At 35.9% G+C, this 18,566-nt stretch overlaps 1 protein-coding gene across 1 annotated transcript; it reads right to left on the bottom strand.

The window, feature by feature from the left end:
* Positions 1 to 736: 736 nt before the first annotated feature.
* On the bottom strand, positions 737 to 3,901 carry Smp_128910 (hypothetical protein; the record flags this gene model as incomplete). The annotated part of the gene is made up of 3 exons (XM_018793642.1): positions 737 to 794; positions 1,205 to 1,257; positions 3,689 to 3,901. The coding sequence occupies 3 exons, from the start codon at positions 3,899 to 3,901 to the stop codon at positions 737 to 739; spliced, it is 324 nt and encodes a 107-aa protein (XP_018648134.1).
* Between the last annotated feature and the right edge of the window lie 14,665 nt (positions 3,902 to 18,566).

Here is an 18,566-nt window from a genome sequence, read left to right as displayed (position 1 = left end):
GGGATCTAAGGTGAAAGTTAATACCATGTCTATTGGTAGACTTTCGAATAAAGAATGACCTTTATGGTGAATATATTGTGTCGTATTCCTGAAAGTGTCGTCCGTTCTTAACGTATATTCACCGTTTGGGAAAGTCATCCTTCCATCAAGTCGTCTACCATTAACCACGCACCGGTCGCAACCTGCCTTTCCGTTGTGATTAACAATGCACCTAACATCCGAACGAGCCGGTGCATCACATATTACTGCACTTAACTTAATAGCTATGTATTTAATGAACCTTACACTTAGTAGACCCGTTTCAGTCATTTCTTTTATTTCAGAAATAGTGTCGGCAGAAATTTCGTTGAATTGTGCCGGCTTAGTATTCCCTCCGTAGATCCCTATCATGAAAACATCACTAAGTCTGGGGGCAACGATCCTTCCTAATACAGGCCACAAATGTTGACTGGAGCTCCTGGACATAGAGAGTCCATCTACATCAATATATAATTGCAGACTGTCAAAATCGCAAGTACACAACCAAAGTTCAACATATCTTAGGAGGTTAGTTTTCAATCCAAGATGGTAGTAAACCCCACTGCTGATGGACTTAGGTTGTACACTTGTGCACGTTCTCAAGATACTTCTAATGATCGTCGGCAAGTCTGGTACGATAAGGCGGAATTCATTCAGAACCCTGTCTGCATCCCGGATACTAAGATAGGTGGATGTCATTAAATGCATTAGTATCCTGTTAATCTTCTCTTTGCGACTCAAAGGCTTTTGACAGGGCAAATCGACGGTAGAACATTCTATAAGAAATTTATTAGCGTATGAACTTCAAACACGTACCATTATCTTCCAGAAGCCTTTCGTTGGTACAGCTTGTGGAAGGTAATACAGTTGAAGGAATCTCATGACAATTACTTTCTCTGTCAACTGACATAGTTTATACATATATAGTTGTTAAAGTCAGTTACCTGTAGTTGTGCTTTCATTAGCAAAGTTACTAAACGAAAGCAAGTCATGTCTCCTCAGAAAATCAGTACGTAATTTATTCCAACGTCTGTTATAAGTAGATCTATGACATCCGAGGACTCTTGACAAGTTCACGGTTGCCCTACGTCTACGAGCTCTTTCACTGGCTTCGCTTAAACTCATGTTATTAGACTAACAACATAAACAGTTAGAAGGAACTAAAAAGACAGAGCACGTCACTCACTTGCATCGTGTAAGTAATTTGTGATGGCGGCCAACCATGTCGGAACATCTTAGCTAAACAACAGAAAAAGTAAGTACAAACGCAACACATACAAAATCCTGTGTCCGTATGTTATTGCATGAATAATAATGATGAAATTCATAAATTTAATGTAATAATTCTTTATTTTTGACATACTCAGCAAAATGTTGTTCCTTATTGCGGTTCATTCAAATGCTATACGTTACGACAAATTGTCTGCAAATATCCCCCAAATATACGACGTAAGGGGGAGAAATCGACTTTTCCCCTAAATAACCGACGTTCAGGCGAAAAAGCGACATTTCCCCTTTATTTACGCTTTCGTCCGCTTTATTTCCCCTTTGTTCGCCTTTATTTCCCCTTTATTGGTTGTTTGGGAAACAGCAAAAGGTGAGTGTTATTCTATCCTTTCAGGATAGATCAAGTAAGATTCCGTTTGAGCGGCTGTTTTATGACACAAAGTGTTTCAATATCTAGGAAAGTGCTCCAAATTACAACCAAAAGTGCACGATCCCAGTCAAAATCAAACCGCACAATCAAAGAGCGAGCAGTCAATATGGCAGCCGCCAGAATAATAACAATTAAAACAAACTAAATACAGTTCAGTAAGGAACATAGAGACTCAATAAAAACGATAAGAAAACCAAGAAAATTAAACGTTACAGTCTTAATTAGTATCAAAAAAGTTAACAATATATACAAATAAAGAAACCACAAGGAAGAAATCACAAATGTATGCATGGAGGGATTTTCACTTTAAAAATGGATCTAACACGTATTAGATCTGATACACGAAAACTAGCAGAGCATTTGATTAACAACAGCTGCAGCGGGATCAGAACTGATAACGCTTCAGAGGGGAGGCAGAATAGTGGCCTTATTTTTCAAAAGTTGGACATATACCATTCGAAAATTTAATGTTAAACGGCAATAGACAGCATACTGTGACTTTTTGTCATCGACTACCCAAAATGAAGGATAGGAAAATCCGCTCATTGCGCATCGACAGTAAGAATTAAATGTCAATTTCGAAAGATAAATCGGTCTTACTGTGTAAGAAATAATTTTATTGGCATGCTGAACGATATTGAAATCGTTTGTGTTAAGGAGCGAAAGAAACACTGAGACTGCAAGGATGTTGTCCTAAAATAATAAGGACAAGAAAGCTGAAGTCTATAGGCTTAAACATATTAAATCCCCACCGTGACCTGCAAACACTTTCCCAGCATTACGTAAGATTAAAAGCACATCTCTGAAACTCCCACAGCCTAACAAACTGTAGATCCATAATAAAAACATACGTTTGAAAACTTTTTTCACATTACTGACTTAGTGAACGTAAGTAGCTTTTAAAAAATTCTGTTTCACATATTGAAAAACTTGACCAGGATCACTTACAGTTGTTACCATCGGTATAACAACCCGCAAAGATGATAACTTGATCTCTTGACCCATTCATCATTCGTCAGATATTTTTCATCACAAGGTTGGTGGTGTTCCATCTTGTGTGAAGCTATTACGTGCTGGTTGAGATCATGGCGCAAGCGAAACGCGGCTTCATAACCACTAGACTTTGATCCATAGATAAGTGAGCATGGTAAATTAGTTGCCTTTTCACTCTCTGACCATGGCCCACTGGCATGATTGTATGGTCAAAACAACAAACATACACAATATACCGTCAGTGGATCTCCAGACTTTCTTCGTTATATGTAGAAGTCATCCAATAATATGATGGTAAAATTTCAATAAAGAACCTTCTGCCATATATCGACAACACCTCTGACTTTGCCCGTGGTTTTCAGATGCCTGAGCCTCATAATCTTTGCGAATACATTATTGGTGTCCAAAATAACTATTTTGACTCATTGACGTAATAGAGCTACTCAAAATACTGTTGATTATGAAAAACTAAATAGTGTTCCATGATAGTCTAGCTTCAATTGACTCATGATCTCAACTACTGAAAAGTGTTTACTTTGATGTTTCTTGACAACATCGCATGTAATAATTCAGAACGAGTTTGCTGACAGTTTGAAAATCATAGGTAGCAACAACTCAGGCTAGGATTAAATATCTACAAAATAACACCCAAAACAAATTACATTAACATTTTATCACGTAGAGCAAGTAAACAAGCTGGAGAGAGTACAAAATCCTGAGTGGCAGTAGCCAAAACTGAGAAAACGAAACTCGTCCCAAAACATTAGTGTCAACACTCATAGGGCCATATAAGTTACGAAATCTCAACACGCTGAAAGGTTGACTACTGGAGCGACGATAAAAAGTTGTCAAAAAAACACGAACGACGACAAAGGTATACCGCTATTGCTCACAAAGACGACTTTGATTGATCGCTGAGTGAACTTTCAAAATACGGACCATAACTGAATTTGTTTCCATCATATTATGGTGTTATGGTCTACCCTTGATGGATGGAAAGGATGTCGCGATATAACTCACATGATCTGTCGTCATTGGTAAATCATCCGATAATCGTCCAGGCTGATTAAACCTACCGTTATACCCAGAATATCCTTCTTCTATACTAGACTGTGAGAATAACTTGTATGAGTATGATAGGCATAGAGCGATGACATGGATGAGGGTGATTGCAAAACGTTCCAATTGTATGATATGCATTCCTTGAGTTTGTATTTGTCGACCTTGACTCATGTTGATAGCATTGTTCACTGTCTTATGAACAGTTATCTGGCGTAGAAGTGATTAAGGTAAGTGAACTATCATGTAGTAGGCAGTGATAATTGGTATGATTTATATTCAGAGGCTATGGAAAATAAAGCAGCGGAGTGGTTGACTGATATGGAGTTTATTTAACAACATTACGTGAGTATTTGAAAGCCATCCAGTGATGTCCGTTTTTTATTGGTTTTTATCATTACTTACGCCTGTTACCCATCGTGAAGGAGTATAGGCCGCACACCAGAGTTTCGCCATCAAGTGTGATCAGGTTCGTGTTCTCCGTGTTGCATTTGAGAATCTTGCTTTTTCCGTTGTGTGTGTTGAGGCCTATTGATGCAGAGGCTGCTTCTACATTTGTAGTCTTCGTCTGTATTTGTTCGTGTGTATGGGACAAGAGGGCTAGGTCATTTGCAAAGTCCAAATCGTCTAATTGATTCTGAGATGTCCAATGTATTCCGTGCTTCCCCTCAGATGTCAAGGTTTCCATAATCCAGTCAATCACCAGAAGAAAGAAGAAGGGAGAATGTAGACAGCCTTGTCTGACTCCGGTCCTTACTGGAAATACATCTGTCAGCTGTCCTCCATGCATGACTCTGCACTGTAGTCCGTTGTATGATTTGTGGATAATGTCGACAATCTTCTCAAGAACTGCATGGTGTCGAAGAGGCTTCCATAATGTTCTCCTACTCAGACTGTCAAACGCCTTCTCATAGTCAATGAAGTTGATATATGGTAACTAATTCCACTCAACTGATTGTTCAACGATGATCCGTAGTGTCGCAATCTGGTCTGTGCACGACCGATCCTTCCGGAATCCAGCCTGTTGATGTCGAAGTCGAGCGTCTACTGCGTCTTTCATCCGGTTCAGAAACACTCAGTTGAAAACGTTTCCTGGTACTGACAACAATGTGATGCCTCTGTAATTCTCACATTTGCTCAGATCTCCTTTCTTTTGTATCTTGATGAGGTGTCCTTGTTTCCAGTCCGTTGGCACTTGTTCCTCTTCTCAAATCTTCTTGAATAGAAGGTGAAGCATGCCTGAGGTTAGTAATAATAATATATACTGCATATATAATGTGGTTGAGAACAACGTGTCACAAACAAAAATATTGGTCGTTATATTTTGTCGTCACAAAAATCACTGAATATACACGACGCTGTAAACCAAACAAATGTATCTACCGGCTGAACAAAGCAGAAAACAATGAAGTCTGATAAGGCCTGTTCGTTTGAAACCAGACAGTTTTGGATGTAGAGAAGGAAATCCTACGCATTTTGTCTGAGATAAGGCTAAAAGGCTTGATTAATTAACTTTTAGTAATTGAAGGCGTAACAAATAGACGATTAATCAACGGTGTCGAATGTTTACAAAGCTATTTGTTTTGAAGGGTTAACCGCTACAAAACATTCCGGGTATTTGACATATCTTGTATTCTAGTAAGAATCTCTATTTACGCATTATTATAGGATTTCAATGCTAAGTTGACAAAAATCCTTCAGAAACAACAGTGATAATATTCTGGTTGCACACTGTCTTCGGGAAAGCATAAAATAAATAATGTGTGTGTCAGAGAACTAAAAATATGGGCACATGTGCTTATCATTCTAATTTCCATCTGATTCTGCATCACATTTAAAAGTCGAATAGCTTCACATCATTCTAGAGGCAAATAATTAATCGACAACGGCATCTTTCTTACATCAGAAAGAAGCATTCATTTATCGCGAGAAGCAACCATAAGAGCAAATCGCGGCAGAAAGGCATGAACAAATGCGAATTTACAGAATTTCACTATCATCAGTTCAGTTGTTTAACTATATTGCTTTCGGAGATAAATTAAACACATAATGAATTGTCGTTACGACTATTCGTCAAATCATCATTTGAGCCATTTAGTTATTCTATTCAACTATTTTATAAAATCACAGAACAATATCAAGTCCGAAAACAGAAGTTACATAAACTGTTAAGTATACTTAACTTGACTTCGGTGCAAAATTTAATCACTCATCAGTGATCAGTGAAGTATTTATTTAGTACAGTTATTCGAATTCGTTCAAGCCTGCTCGTGAAACATCGTACTTACGTTTTTAAATGTTATTTTTATTGGCGATATAACATCTATATATTCATGAGTTTTCAATAGTTGTCTCAATTTTGTAAATTTAGCATGACAGATCATAACCCTCCCTTTTTCCACGTCTAAGTGTTGACTTTAAAGTAACAACATTTTAGCCAATTTGATATTCTCGCGATTTTGACTGGCCTGTCGAAATTGATGTTAATGACTGTAATACAACTCGGAACACTCATAGAAAGTATAAGTAAAGTGTAGCATGAAGATAATTCATGATATTAATTAACTTATTGTATTTATTTTATATCCGACTGATTAGGAACTTTGAATCAATAACAAAACGTCGATGGCTTTGAACTTTAATATAAACAGTCAATAGGTATCGGTTACATGTTGAGAATATAGTGTTTAGGACTACTCCAAACCGCTAGCTAAGAAATGTGGTGGTTCTAAAAATTGCGGGCTGCTCATCGTTTTAGCTCAGTTTTCGCAAAGTATCAAGTTTGTTAGAAAAAAACTGACACATTGTTAAACAACCTTTTCATCTTTTGTGTGTTAACCGTCAATCTCTGACATAATGATCAGCAGGAAAAATCAATCACTCTAAAAGACAGAATAACGTGAAATTAGAATATCCCAGTTGCCTGTATACTGGAAATGTGTTGGTAGTTTCCAAAAATGACTACTTGACTTCATTTAATTTGACTCATTGAAATTAACAACCCCTAAATCAAAATTAAGATACCTATTAAGATACGTTTACACTATTAACGGCTAAAACCTTAAGGTGTTTATGTGGTTATTTTCATTTTTTCAGTAAGCTACCAAATGTACACAAATATTCAAAGCACGACCTCCTCTGGCCCTTTTATTTGTTACCGAATTCGACTATTTTAGTGATCTAGTCATTTATACTTAGCTTGCTCAATAAGATATTCAAATCAGAAAACCTCATACAGAGTGTGTATAGTCAATGAAGATACTACGATTAAGATATTTTGGAGAATAACCGACTAACACGTTTAATTAGGTGGCACTGATCATTTTTCTATAATAAGTGAAGGTTTTGGTCTTATTAGGCTTGCATGAATAACCAACCTACAAATTCCTTCTGCGTACCTTTTTCTTTAAAGTGGAGTGTAGAATTTTGAATACCGACTTCACCTTTGCATATTTTGCTAATTTTCTTACACAAAAGTCAGGACATGTTATACATAGTTCTTATCTGCTTTAATAGTAAAGTGTAATACAAAAAGAGAGGTTTTAAGTATCCTGCCGTCTTTGATGCCCAAAATGTGCGATAATTTATAGGAGGCGTTTTTCCTGGTAAAATCAACAGTCTCCTGTTTAGGTTTTATACTATGCAAAAGATCAGGATACGGAAGCATCCGACTAAATGGTGCTTGATTTTAGGGATTGTAATCTTAAAATAGATTATGAAAATTATTCTCCAGTTAACATTATGTTGCCCTTTTGGTTTAATCGAAATGGAAATATCTTTGAGTAGCAAACAACAAACAGAGTTGATCGTAATCGATCAACATATAACAATAACAGTTATCACAACGAGATAGTGTGGCTTGTAAAAGTTTTAATTATACCCGAAGGTTTTTGCTGAAAAAGTTAAGAAGTTCTGCCCGTTCATGTGAATAACTCAAAGATTTTAGTGTTTATATAAATTTGATATGCAAAAAAGATTTCAGTTTGACAGATTAAATCCTCACAGTTTGCTATGTTTCAAAATCTCAATACCTCACACCTAAGATGAAACGTTGACAACTTTTCATCATTAGTTGTTCATTAAAATGTAGCTTTACACATGGAAGAAGCCTATTGTGATGTCATTTTTATTTTACAAAACTTAATCTACATTTTTAGTTGCTTTTAGGTACCGATGAATAAAAACACTCAACTTTGAAATTGATTTTCTGTAGACAATTTTTTCGTTAATTGCTTGAAACTGAACCCAAACATGAAGCTCGTAATTAAATGTTCATCTTCTAACAGAAAAACCACGTTTTTATGATAAAAAGTCTTTCCACATTAAATCAATATTCTGCAGAATATTCGCAGTTGTGGCTAAATCTATCCGGTATTTCCAAATGTATCAGACACGTATAAAATCCGTTAACTAGCTTCCACATTTAGGAACCCTTTAAGCTACTGACGGTTCGAAAAAATGAGTTCATTTGCAAGTATATATTCTTAGTTTCCAAGACAACTGAGATACAGCAAGAAGTAACTTTTGGTACAATGAACTCATATACTTGATAAAAATTCACAGACACCAAAATATTATGAGAGTTATATAGAGATTTATTTGAAAAAAATATTAACCTGTAAGCTAACTAAAATACTTTCCTTAAAGACATTTTTAGCTACTGCTATGCATCGAAATATTTAGGATAGTATAAACAAAACTTGTGAAATAACGATAAGTATGATAAACAAGCATGTCATTCATGAATGACCATTAAATTATTGTAGAATTAGGATGCAACCACCAAACGGTTAACAATAAAATAGATTTTGATATGTATAAACTTTTAGTCGTCAATCATGCTGAAAAATGAGCTTTTTAATTCTATAGAATCTGCTTTTTCGGAAGATGGGACTAAAAATTAATTTTCCGTGCTTTAAAAATATCACTGTTCGTGCTCCTCGATCATCATTCCCCTGGTGTCAAAAACAATATGGACGAAAGGTAACCTCCACCCATCCAGAAAACAATGTCTACCATGATTATCAAAACCATATCACAGAGGAACTTATACAAGATAAACAAGAAAACAGTCAATCTCTCGTAACCGATGAAGACGACAACAAAAGTGACCCTCTTGAGAATACGAATTCAAGATACTGTTGCGAAAATATGTAAGTGTTTTGTACGAAACCGCAATATATTTACGTTTGAATTCCTTTTGAATAGATTACCGAGGTCAAGTACTTTTTTGTCTTTATGGTACAAAAGACCATTAATTTTCATCAGAAACGCTATAAATGGCCGCACTTTTTCCCATGTTGAACAAGCCTCTGTCAATCATATTCAAGATATATATAAGTGACAGTTCACTATAGTTGTTTATAAACAGTCCATTTTTATTCTGATGCTGGATGAACCAGAAGTTGCAATGGTTTTTAAGTTCAAAATATATGCCAGGTTTGTTTTTAACAGGTTTAAAAAATTTTGTGTAATGATGGCATATTTATGAGCACTTAGCTGTGTTTTTTATGTGGGTCTTTAAAATCGATCATTTCCGAAACCAGTGATCTCAAAAGTTTTGGTAAAATTCTGCTAAAGGTATACCTTTGAAATCAATCCGATGATGATAGCAATGGAACGCCTTTGTGAAGTACATAAAGGTTACTTAGAATATCAGTTATTAAATCTTAACATATTTGGATCACTCGTAGTAAGTAATTCAGTTGTATTGGGTATTCTCTTATATAGTAGAATATAAAACATTTTATTTCTCAGTAAAAAGATACGTTCTCTCGAGTAACCTGTCGCAAACTGTGAATGATTATGATTAAAAATCTTATTTATAAAAACTCGGAAGAGTAACCGAAGGAAAGAAAACTTTTATTTCAAATAATTTCACGTAGTCTAATGGTTAGAATATTGAAAGCAACAGGTACGGTTACGTACATTATTACTAGTCAGACAAAATAAACAAGCATATTGAAATGATACACAACTAGTATTTGTTTCCGTTTGAAATAAGTTGATTGCACTACGATTTTTATTGCTTCAGTCAATTATTTTGCCTTCATAAGTCAGACAATCACTGTTCGCTAATCGATTTCGCTGAACAACTATTGCCTATCGAGTTGGTTGAGTTCAGATCAAGGATAAATTTCTGCCTAAAAGAATAAAATTTGGTTAGGGAATTATATGAAACGAAGCGAGTCGGGCACAAAAATACTGCTAATTTGAAGGTCTACTGGTTCAATTACAAATTGTACAGTTTTGGAAATTTCAAGCATTTTTCTGGTTAATCTATTCAAATAACTGTCGAGGAAAAATTACCCTTCTGAAAAGTAAGGGCACTAGAAGTACTGATGGGTTAAACCGCTTTCACCCTTAACCATTTGTAAAACAAGTATTGGAAACCTAAATAGATTTTTTCAATGCCCATAAAATCTGTGGCATATGAATTATTATTGCTTGATCAAAAAATCATCTATACTGACCTATAAACGGTATTGATTACCTGACGTAAAGAAGTGTTATGCAAATATTCTCTACAAATTGCGAACCGTTCAATTAAACAAAAGTCAAGATACAGTATCGAAAAGATAAGTATTCAGTGACAATGATATGCCATAAATTGGAAATATGTTTTATTTTTCTCCTATATAGAACACAGTCCATATATATTGAAAAGTGAATTTAGAAAGAGAGCACAGTACAACCAACATAATTAATATCACAAGGTGATAATTATTTTTCATTGAAATATTTCCGAGATGCAGTTTACGTCAGATATGTAGACATTGTGGACTCTAAGGTATCAAGTAGGAACTAGACATCTTTCGGTATTCATAGGTTGCCGACTATGCAAATCCTATACTTGTTCATTTTGAAATGGTTCTTATAGGGATTTTTTTCGATTCACCGTCACTTCTTTTCTGCTATGCTGAGACATGCGATTTTCAAACTGGGTTTCTTTTTTATTGATAAATCTTATCATTGTATAACAAATATCACAATTTTCACACCCACCATCATAAACTCAAATACACAAACATGTCACACAAAAAATTACCGTAACTGAATCGATATGAGATTTACTTGGTCAGATCTGTTCTCTGATTGTACATAATATTTTTGTTTAGTTCCTTTGTACCATATAATGTTAATTCATCTCAGTTGGTTATTCACTCTCTGAAGAAGTGACCTGCACTAAGTTGCGAAAGGTCGAAAATCCCATTTTCTGTTCACCGGGATATTATAAATATTTCGTTACTCTATTATTAACAATCCATTTAATTCCCAGTTTAGACACTAAGATATCTGCCAGTGGAGTTCTTAACTATGAACTCATTTTTGTTTCGTTTACTTATCTATTAGTTACACTTTTGAAAGGGAATTTTAAAGGCTTGTTTCAGCAAAATATCTTTTACGTGATAGAATGATAAACATGAATTATTAACCCGTCAGAATCAATAAAGTAATATGATCAGTAGAGTATCTCGGTCAATCTCAAACTTGTAAACAATAGTAGATTGTTATGTAATGTGGCATAGTGATTCAAATTAGACTTGAACGTCATTGGACTCCGGCTCAGTAGTCCAGAATATAAACGTTCGTATACGAGACCGAAGGTTCTGGGTTTGATTTCCTGTGGTGATGACGTGGATAAGCCCTACTGAGGAGTCCCATACTAGATCGAAACGGCCGTCCAGCGCTCCCACGTTTTTATTGGTTGCCTGACTTATGTCGGTTTGTGATCTCGACAAACTTCAATAATTTCCATGATGCATATTGAAAATGTAATTATCAGGATAACTGACATTAACAGCCCATCTATTCAGTTTAAAACAGTAGCTATTTCAGTAACACTCAAGATGATTTATGATAGACTTCAAAGGTTTGTCAACTAATTAAACCGAGGGATGTAGGGTTGAACATGAAGTGTCAGAAAGAGGGAAAGGAAATGATTCACAATGAAATAACGACAAGTCGTTTTTTTCTACATCATTGTGATGTTACATCCCAGCGTTAAGCTATAAACTCTTTCTTTACCTTTTATCTTATGTCGAACACACCTCAGACCGAGCTCTATCTGTTCTGGGAGTCTAATTAAACACTACAATAACGGTGATACGTATTTGTTTTCTAATCTTACAAACTCGCTTAACACCTAGGTAATGCATTCTCAACAGTTTTCCGTCATAACTTTCATTTACTTGCTATTGTGTTATATCTTTGATAATCCTACAGGAACAGTATTCCTCTGCTGTACTATATGAATCATGGCTCCGAAACCGATGTAAAATTTTATCATGAGCAGATATTATTATCTTAGTAACTAACCATTCACTTCTCCCTATTACTGAGAATTAAAAAAGTATACTCGTTTCCATTTATGATTGTAGATCATGAAATCATAATAACTGTGAATAATCAGTGATTCCTTAAATTTTGTATCTTCATATTATCCAATCATTTGTTGATATTGCCTCTCAAAATATTTTCCCTTCTCTAGTATAAAACCAAACTTCTCTTCAAATTTATTAAGCAGTGAAGAATTCTCAATTGGCTATACATAAAATAGTTGACCTAAATAATCAAATCAATGATTGATTTCATGATATAATGTAGAACTATTTCTTAAAATTATTCAAATTTAAAAAATAATCTTAGAATACTCTGAAATTTTATTCTTACTGCCAGGAATAATTATCGGTATCTAGAAAAATCAACGATTTAATTTTTTTCCATCAAATGACCGACTATGTTCAAATTTTAAATATCTAGTTCTTAGGTTATATAGGACTCTATAGGTATATGGAGCGTCATTATAGAGTGAAAAACGCATTACAACAGAGATTCCTAGGGTTCTCGTGTTTTATGTTTTATTCGTTAAGCTAACTGATTTTTATCTTCTCTCAAGACTTTCATCGGTTTCTTCATCGACTGACTGCACTAATCAAGAGATTTTTCTACATTTCAGTCCTTTCTAAACTCTGTAACACAGTTATGTACTTCTACTTGACGGCTTTTAGTAATAAATGGCAGGTGCGTTATCTATCCAATACGCGTGATTTTACATTTTAGTGACGAACCTTTCTATTTGATCACCTTTTGAAAGTAATTCTAAAATGGCTTACAACTAATCATAATATTCACAAAAAGCTATATATTGTTTGGAAATGATAAATTTAACTCTTCGATCATATTTTATACTATACAAAAGTCTTCAGATTTATAAAGCACAGTTAACCGCATGATTTTCATATTATTTCTGGGTCTTTCATATAAAGTCTGTAAATCAAAATAGTGGGACTTTTAGATAATACTATTCAGAATTCCTTTTCAAGAGGCAAAAATATAAGGGGAAAAAAGTTAACTATTGTAAGTATCAATACCAAAGTTGGATTTGATAGTTTCAAATAAATTGAGGATGGGGTATAAAGTTGATAACAAATATTTTTTGTGATATCCCAATGAGTACAAAATTGTATTTCTGACGTTCCGTGAATTCTTCAGAGTTAGTAAAAAGCCGACATAAAATGAACATGAGTTCAAATAGTACTCTGAGGAAATGACTCACGTTAAGTCATGAAACGTCGGGAATACAATTTTCTACTCCTTGGGATGTCACGAAAAAATATTCATATATATTTATTATTAAAGTCAACTAATGATCAATGAAAATTTACAAACGTTAATTCATATTGTAATCTGAAGTCAAATTACAGAGTCAGCCAATTAGACTGGATTCAAAACATCTGTTTAAGTTTTAGGCTATCAAATAGTCAGTTAGGTATACAGTTTAATAGGAGTTATCGTAGTAGTACTATTGATATCACAGTAATGACAGGCAATATAATCATTTATTGGGGATTTTTTTAATTTTTTCATATCATCTTTCTTTGATCAAAGCTAATGGCAAGGTTTACAACTAATGTAAATATACTAATCGCTTTAACTACCTTAAGCCTTATTAAAGAATAAAGTTTGTACTTAGATTTGTGCGTTTCTGAGACAGACCAAACAAAGACCATACTCTGCCACATTCCTTATTCAAAACGTACTTTTTTAACCTTTTTTATTTTCCCAGATATCCGAAAATGAATGATGAAACAGGTAATTATTGTTGCCTTTTCATTGATTTGTCATATTTAAATAACAGTTTTATTAAGCTAGGTTTCTGATGCTGACTCATCAAGTTGTACATAAATATAATATAATTTACAAGGGTCTATTTAATTATATTGTTAAAACTTATTTGCAGTTGTACTATAAGCAATAAAGTTATCGAAAATAGGTTAAATGAAAGACAATTTGTAAGGTTACATGGCAATTATACATCTATACCCAAAGTTGAGAAGAATAATGTGAGAAACAGTATCAGAACTGGTAATCACAGTGTAAGTGGTTGACACTACTAAATTTGGATATCTTTATAAAATGCACTCAACAGAGATCTTAGGTAGAAAATCGAGAGAAAAACGACATATTGATCATACGCCTGGATTTTCACATTATTATTTACTGGAAATCGAAAGTTCACTCTGAAGACATTTGAGTACATGAAAACATTGCGAAATCAGAATTAACTGAATAATCCACTTTCAACAAATGAATCACTTGTTGTTGCAGATGGTTGAAAATACAATTTATGATCAAAAACACAGTTCTTTCAATAAAAATCGATATGATGGTATGAAATAAAGATCTGCAGTGTTATTAGGAAGTGTCTAGAGACTTACTTACTTACGCCTGTTACCCCTAGTAGAGGAGCATGGGCCGCCCACCAGCATTCTCCATCCAACCCTTTTCTGGGCAATCCTTTCCAGTTCTCATTCATTCTTTTCATATCTGCTTCTATTTCCCGGCGTGTTCTTAGGCCCTCCTTTTTTCCGCTTCCTTTCCGGATTCCAAGTTAGGGCTTGTTTCGTGGTGCAGTTTGAAGATTTCCTCAATGTATGTCCTATCCACTTCCAATGTCTTTTCCTAATTTCATCTTCAGCTGGAACCTGGTTTGTCCTCTCCCATAAAACTCTGTTGCTAGTAGTAACCGGTCAGTGAATGTTGAGTATTTTGCATAGACAACTGTTTATAAATACTTGTACCTTCCTGATGATGGTCGTAGTAGTTCTCCACGTTTCAGCTCCGTACAGTAGGACTGTCTTGATGTTCGTATTAAAGATTCTGACCTTGAAATTGGTTGAGAGTTGTTTTGAGTTCCAAATGTTCTTCAATTGTAGAAATGCTGTCCTTGCTTTGCAAATCCTCGCCTTCACGTCTGCATCACATCCTCCTTGTTTATCAACGATGCTTCTCAGGTACATGAATGTTTCCACCTCTTCCAGGGTTTCGCCATCAAGTGTGATCAGGTTCGTGTTCTCCGTGTTGTATTTGAGAATCTTGCTTTTTCCGTTGTGTGTGTTGAGGCCTATTGATGCAGAGGCTGCTTCTACATTTGTAGTCTTCGTCTGTATTTGTTCGTGTGTATGGGACAAGAGGGCTAGGTCATTTGCAAAGTCCAAATCGTCTAATTGATTCTGAGATGTCCAATGTATTCCGTGCTTCCCCTCAGATGTCAAGGTTTCCATAATCCAGTCAATCACCAGAAGAAAGAAGAAGGGAGAATGTAGACAGCCTTGTCTGACTCCGGTCCTTACTGGAAATACATCTGTCAGCTGTCCTCCATGCATGACTCTGCACTGTAGTCCGTTGTATGATTTGTGGATAATGTCGACAATCTTCTCAAGAACTCCATGGTGTCGAAGAGGCTTCCATAATGTTCTCCTACTCAGACTGTCAAACGCCTTCTCATAGTCAATGAAGTTGATATATGGTAACTAATTCCACTCAACTGATTGTTCAACGATGATCCGTAGTGTCGCAATCTGGTCTGTGCACGACCGATCCTTCCGGAATCCAGCCTGTTGATGTCGAAGTCGAGCGTCTACTGCGTCTTTCATCCGGTTCAGAAACACTCAGTTGAAAACGTTTCCTGGTACTGACAACAATGTGATGCCTCTGTAATTCTCACATTTGCTCAGATCTCCTTTCTTTTGTATCTTGATGAGGTGTCCTTGTTTCCAGTCCGTTGGCACTTGTTCCTCTTCTCAAATCTTCTTGAATAGAAGGTGAAGCATGTTTGCAGTTACTTCAATGTCTAACTTCAGTGCTCAGCTGGTATGTTGTCAGGTCCTACCTCTTTCCCGCTCTTGATTTATCTGATGGCTAGCTTGACTTCTTCGATCGTTGGTGGAGTGACATCCATAGGAAGGTCAGTTTGTGCTGCTTCGATCTCCGGTGGATTCAATGGGGCTGGTCTACTCAGCAGTTCCTCGAAGTATTCTGCCCATCTTCTTCTCCGTTCTTGAATCTCCGTGGTTGTCTTTCTTCTTTGTCATAGACTGGTCTCTCCGGTTCGCTGTACCTCCCTATCAATTTCTTCGTTGTATCATATAGTTGTTTCATATTCCGTTCCCTTGCAGCTCTTTTTGCCGTCGTTGCTAGCCCGCCCATGTATTTCTGCTTGTCGGCTCTAATGCTTTTCTTCACTTCCCTGTTTGCTTCTGCGTAGTCTGCTTGTGCTTTGAATTTCTCTGCTCGTGTTCGACTGTTGTTAATTGCTAGTTTCTTGTTCTTCCTTTCTTGAATTTTGTCCAGGGTTCCCATAGAGATCCATTCCTTGTGATGATGCTTCTTAGGACCAAGAACCTGCTGACACGTTGAAGTTAGTGCTTCTTTGATCCCTTTCCAGTTGTCCTCCATCGTAGTAACTTTCTCTTTCAGTAGATCCTGTAAACCTTGTGACCTGCTGTTGAGAGTTATCTTGAATTCATGGAGCTTGTCAGTATCTCGAAGGAAGGCTGTATTGAACCTTTGTAGTGCTGTTTGTCCAGTTGTCCAGTGTTTCTTTAGCTTCAGTCTCATCTTGGCCACAACCAGGTGGTGATCTGAAGCTATGTCAGCTCCTCTACTGGTTCTCACATCTTCCATTATCCTTCGGAATTTTTTGTTGATACAGATGTGATCTATCTGGTTCTCTGTGGTGTGGTCTGGCGAGATCCATTTAGCTTTGTGTATGCGCTTGTGTGGGAATATTGTGCCTCCTATAACCAATTTGTTGAATGCACATAGATTCGCAAATCTCTCCCCATTTCCATTTCTCTCACCCAGTCCATATCGTCCCATTATATCTTCATATCCTGTGTTATCCACTCCGACTTTAGCATTTAGATCTCCCGTCAGGGTGGTGAGGTCCCTTCTTGAGCACTTAGCTATGATTGATCGCAGCCTTTCATAGAACTGATCTTTATCGTCGTCGTTGCTATCGTTTGTGGGTGCATAACATTGGATAACATTCATTGTGATCCCCTCCTTCTTTGTTTTGAATGATGCTTTGATAATTCTGGATCCATGAGATTCCCATCCTACAAATGCATGTCGTGCTTCTTTGGACATCATTAGTGCATTTCACTGAGTGTATGGAGCATTTTCCTCTTCGTGACCGGAATACAGCAGCATCTCTCCTGTACCTAGCCTTTGTTGTCCAGCTTGTATCCAATGGTTTTCCCTGATTCCGAGTACTGCCAATTTTTATCTCCTCATTTCCATTGCTATTTGATTGGTCTTCCCGGTCTCTCACATTGTTCGGACGTTCCATGTACCTATAAAAATTGTTGTTCTGGTTGTCCGAAGGGGCATCGGTCTTGTGACTTTCAAAAAGTTTCGGCTCTCATCATGAGGCGTCATAATTCTTCCTTCAACTCCCAGGACAGAGTTTAAATGGTTTGAATTATTTTTTCTGGTAAGCGTTTCTTAGCGAGTTAGTTTTCCACGAGATCGGGTCGTTAACCCCATGCCCAACCCTCCTCCTTTACCTGGGCTTGGGACCTGCAGTAACTCTAGAAGAGCTACAGGCGAAGTTAGTGCCTAGAGAACTGAAGGGAATATAGTTTCAGAGACATAAAGCTTTAGTTTTATGCTTACATGTTAATCTCTTTATACTGAACTTCTCAGTATTCATTTAAAATAGATAAGACAATACTTAATCCTCTTTGCAAGTTTTTATAAAACACTATTTTGACCCATTAAATGTCAAATAACTAAGAGTTATCGTAACAGTTTTACTTTACCTTTTTTGCAAGTAGCCTTAAAGTCTGGTGGTGTTTTAAAATAGACAATAATTAAAAAGATTTTAGCTTATTAATACATGACGTGTAGTGTGTAGTATACTTGCGTGTACGATATACTACATGTATTTACTAAATTGTTTTGTAAAGTGAAATCTCGCTAATGAACGTGATCCGAGACAAATTTTCCATGATATTTCAACATATTCTAATGTGAATTTGTCTTGCCATAAGACGTTTAGCTGCTTAGAAAAAAAATAAACAGTTTTTTTAAAACGCATTCTAAACTTGACCGTTGACTTGAACTCCTCATATCTTAAAGAAACTCTATGAAATAAGAAGTGTAGACTTGATGCAAGAATAATATAGCTATTTCTAACTATTATTAGTAAGAAAATTTCATCTTTGAACAGTGATGGCATCATAGTTGGTACTTATCTTAATATGGTTATTCGATAACATAACCAAATGTTTCTTATCTAAGGTAGAATGAAGTAATTTGTAACTGGAAAGACATTAGCAGTTACATTGTAAACTTTAATATATTTTCGTAGTTTACAATACAAGCTGAAACTAGAAAGCAGTTTCGTTCCAGTAGGGGATTACTCAGCAGTGTGCATTCGTGGCCTCTGGAACCTAAACTTGAACCTAGTAACCTCGGCCATGCGCAAGAACGCCTAACTCCTGAACCACTGAGCCAGAATCCAACGGCATACATGTCTAACTTCAGTCAA

The sequence above is a fragment of the Schistosoma mansoni genome, chromosome 1 (genome assembly GCF_000237925.1).
Source record: "Schistosoma mansoni strain Puerto Rico chromosome 1, complete genome".
NCBI classification, from domain to species: Eukaryota; Metazoa; Platyhelminthes; class Trematoda; order Strigeidida; family Schistosomatidae; genus Schistosoma; species Schistosoma mansoni.
This window is presented reverse-complemented; position numbering and strand designations above follow the sequence as displayed.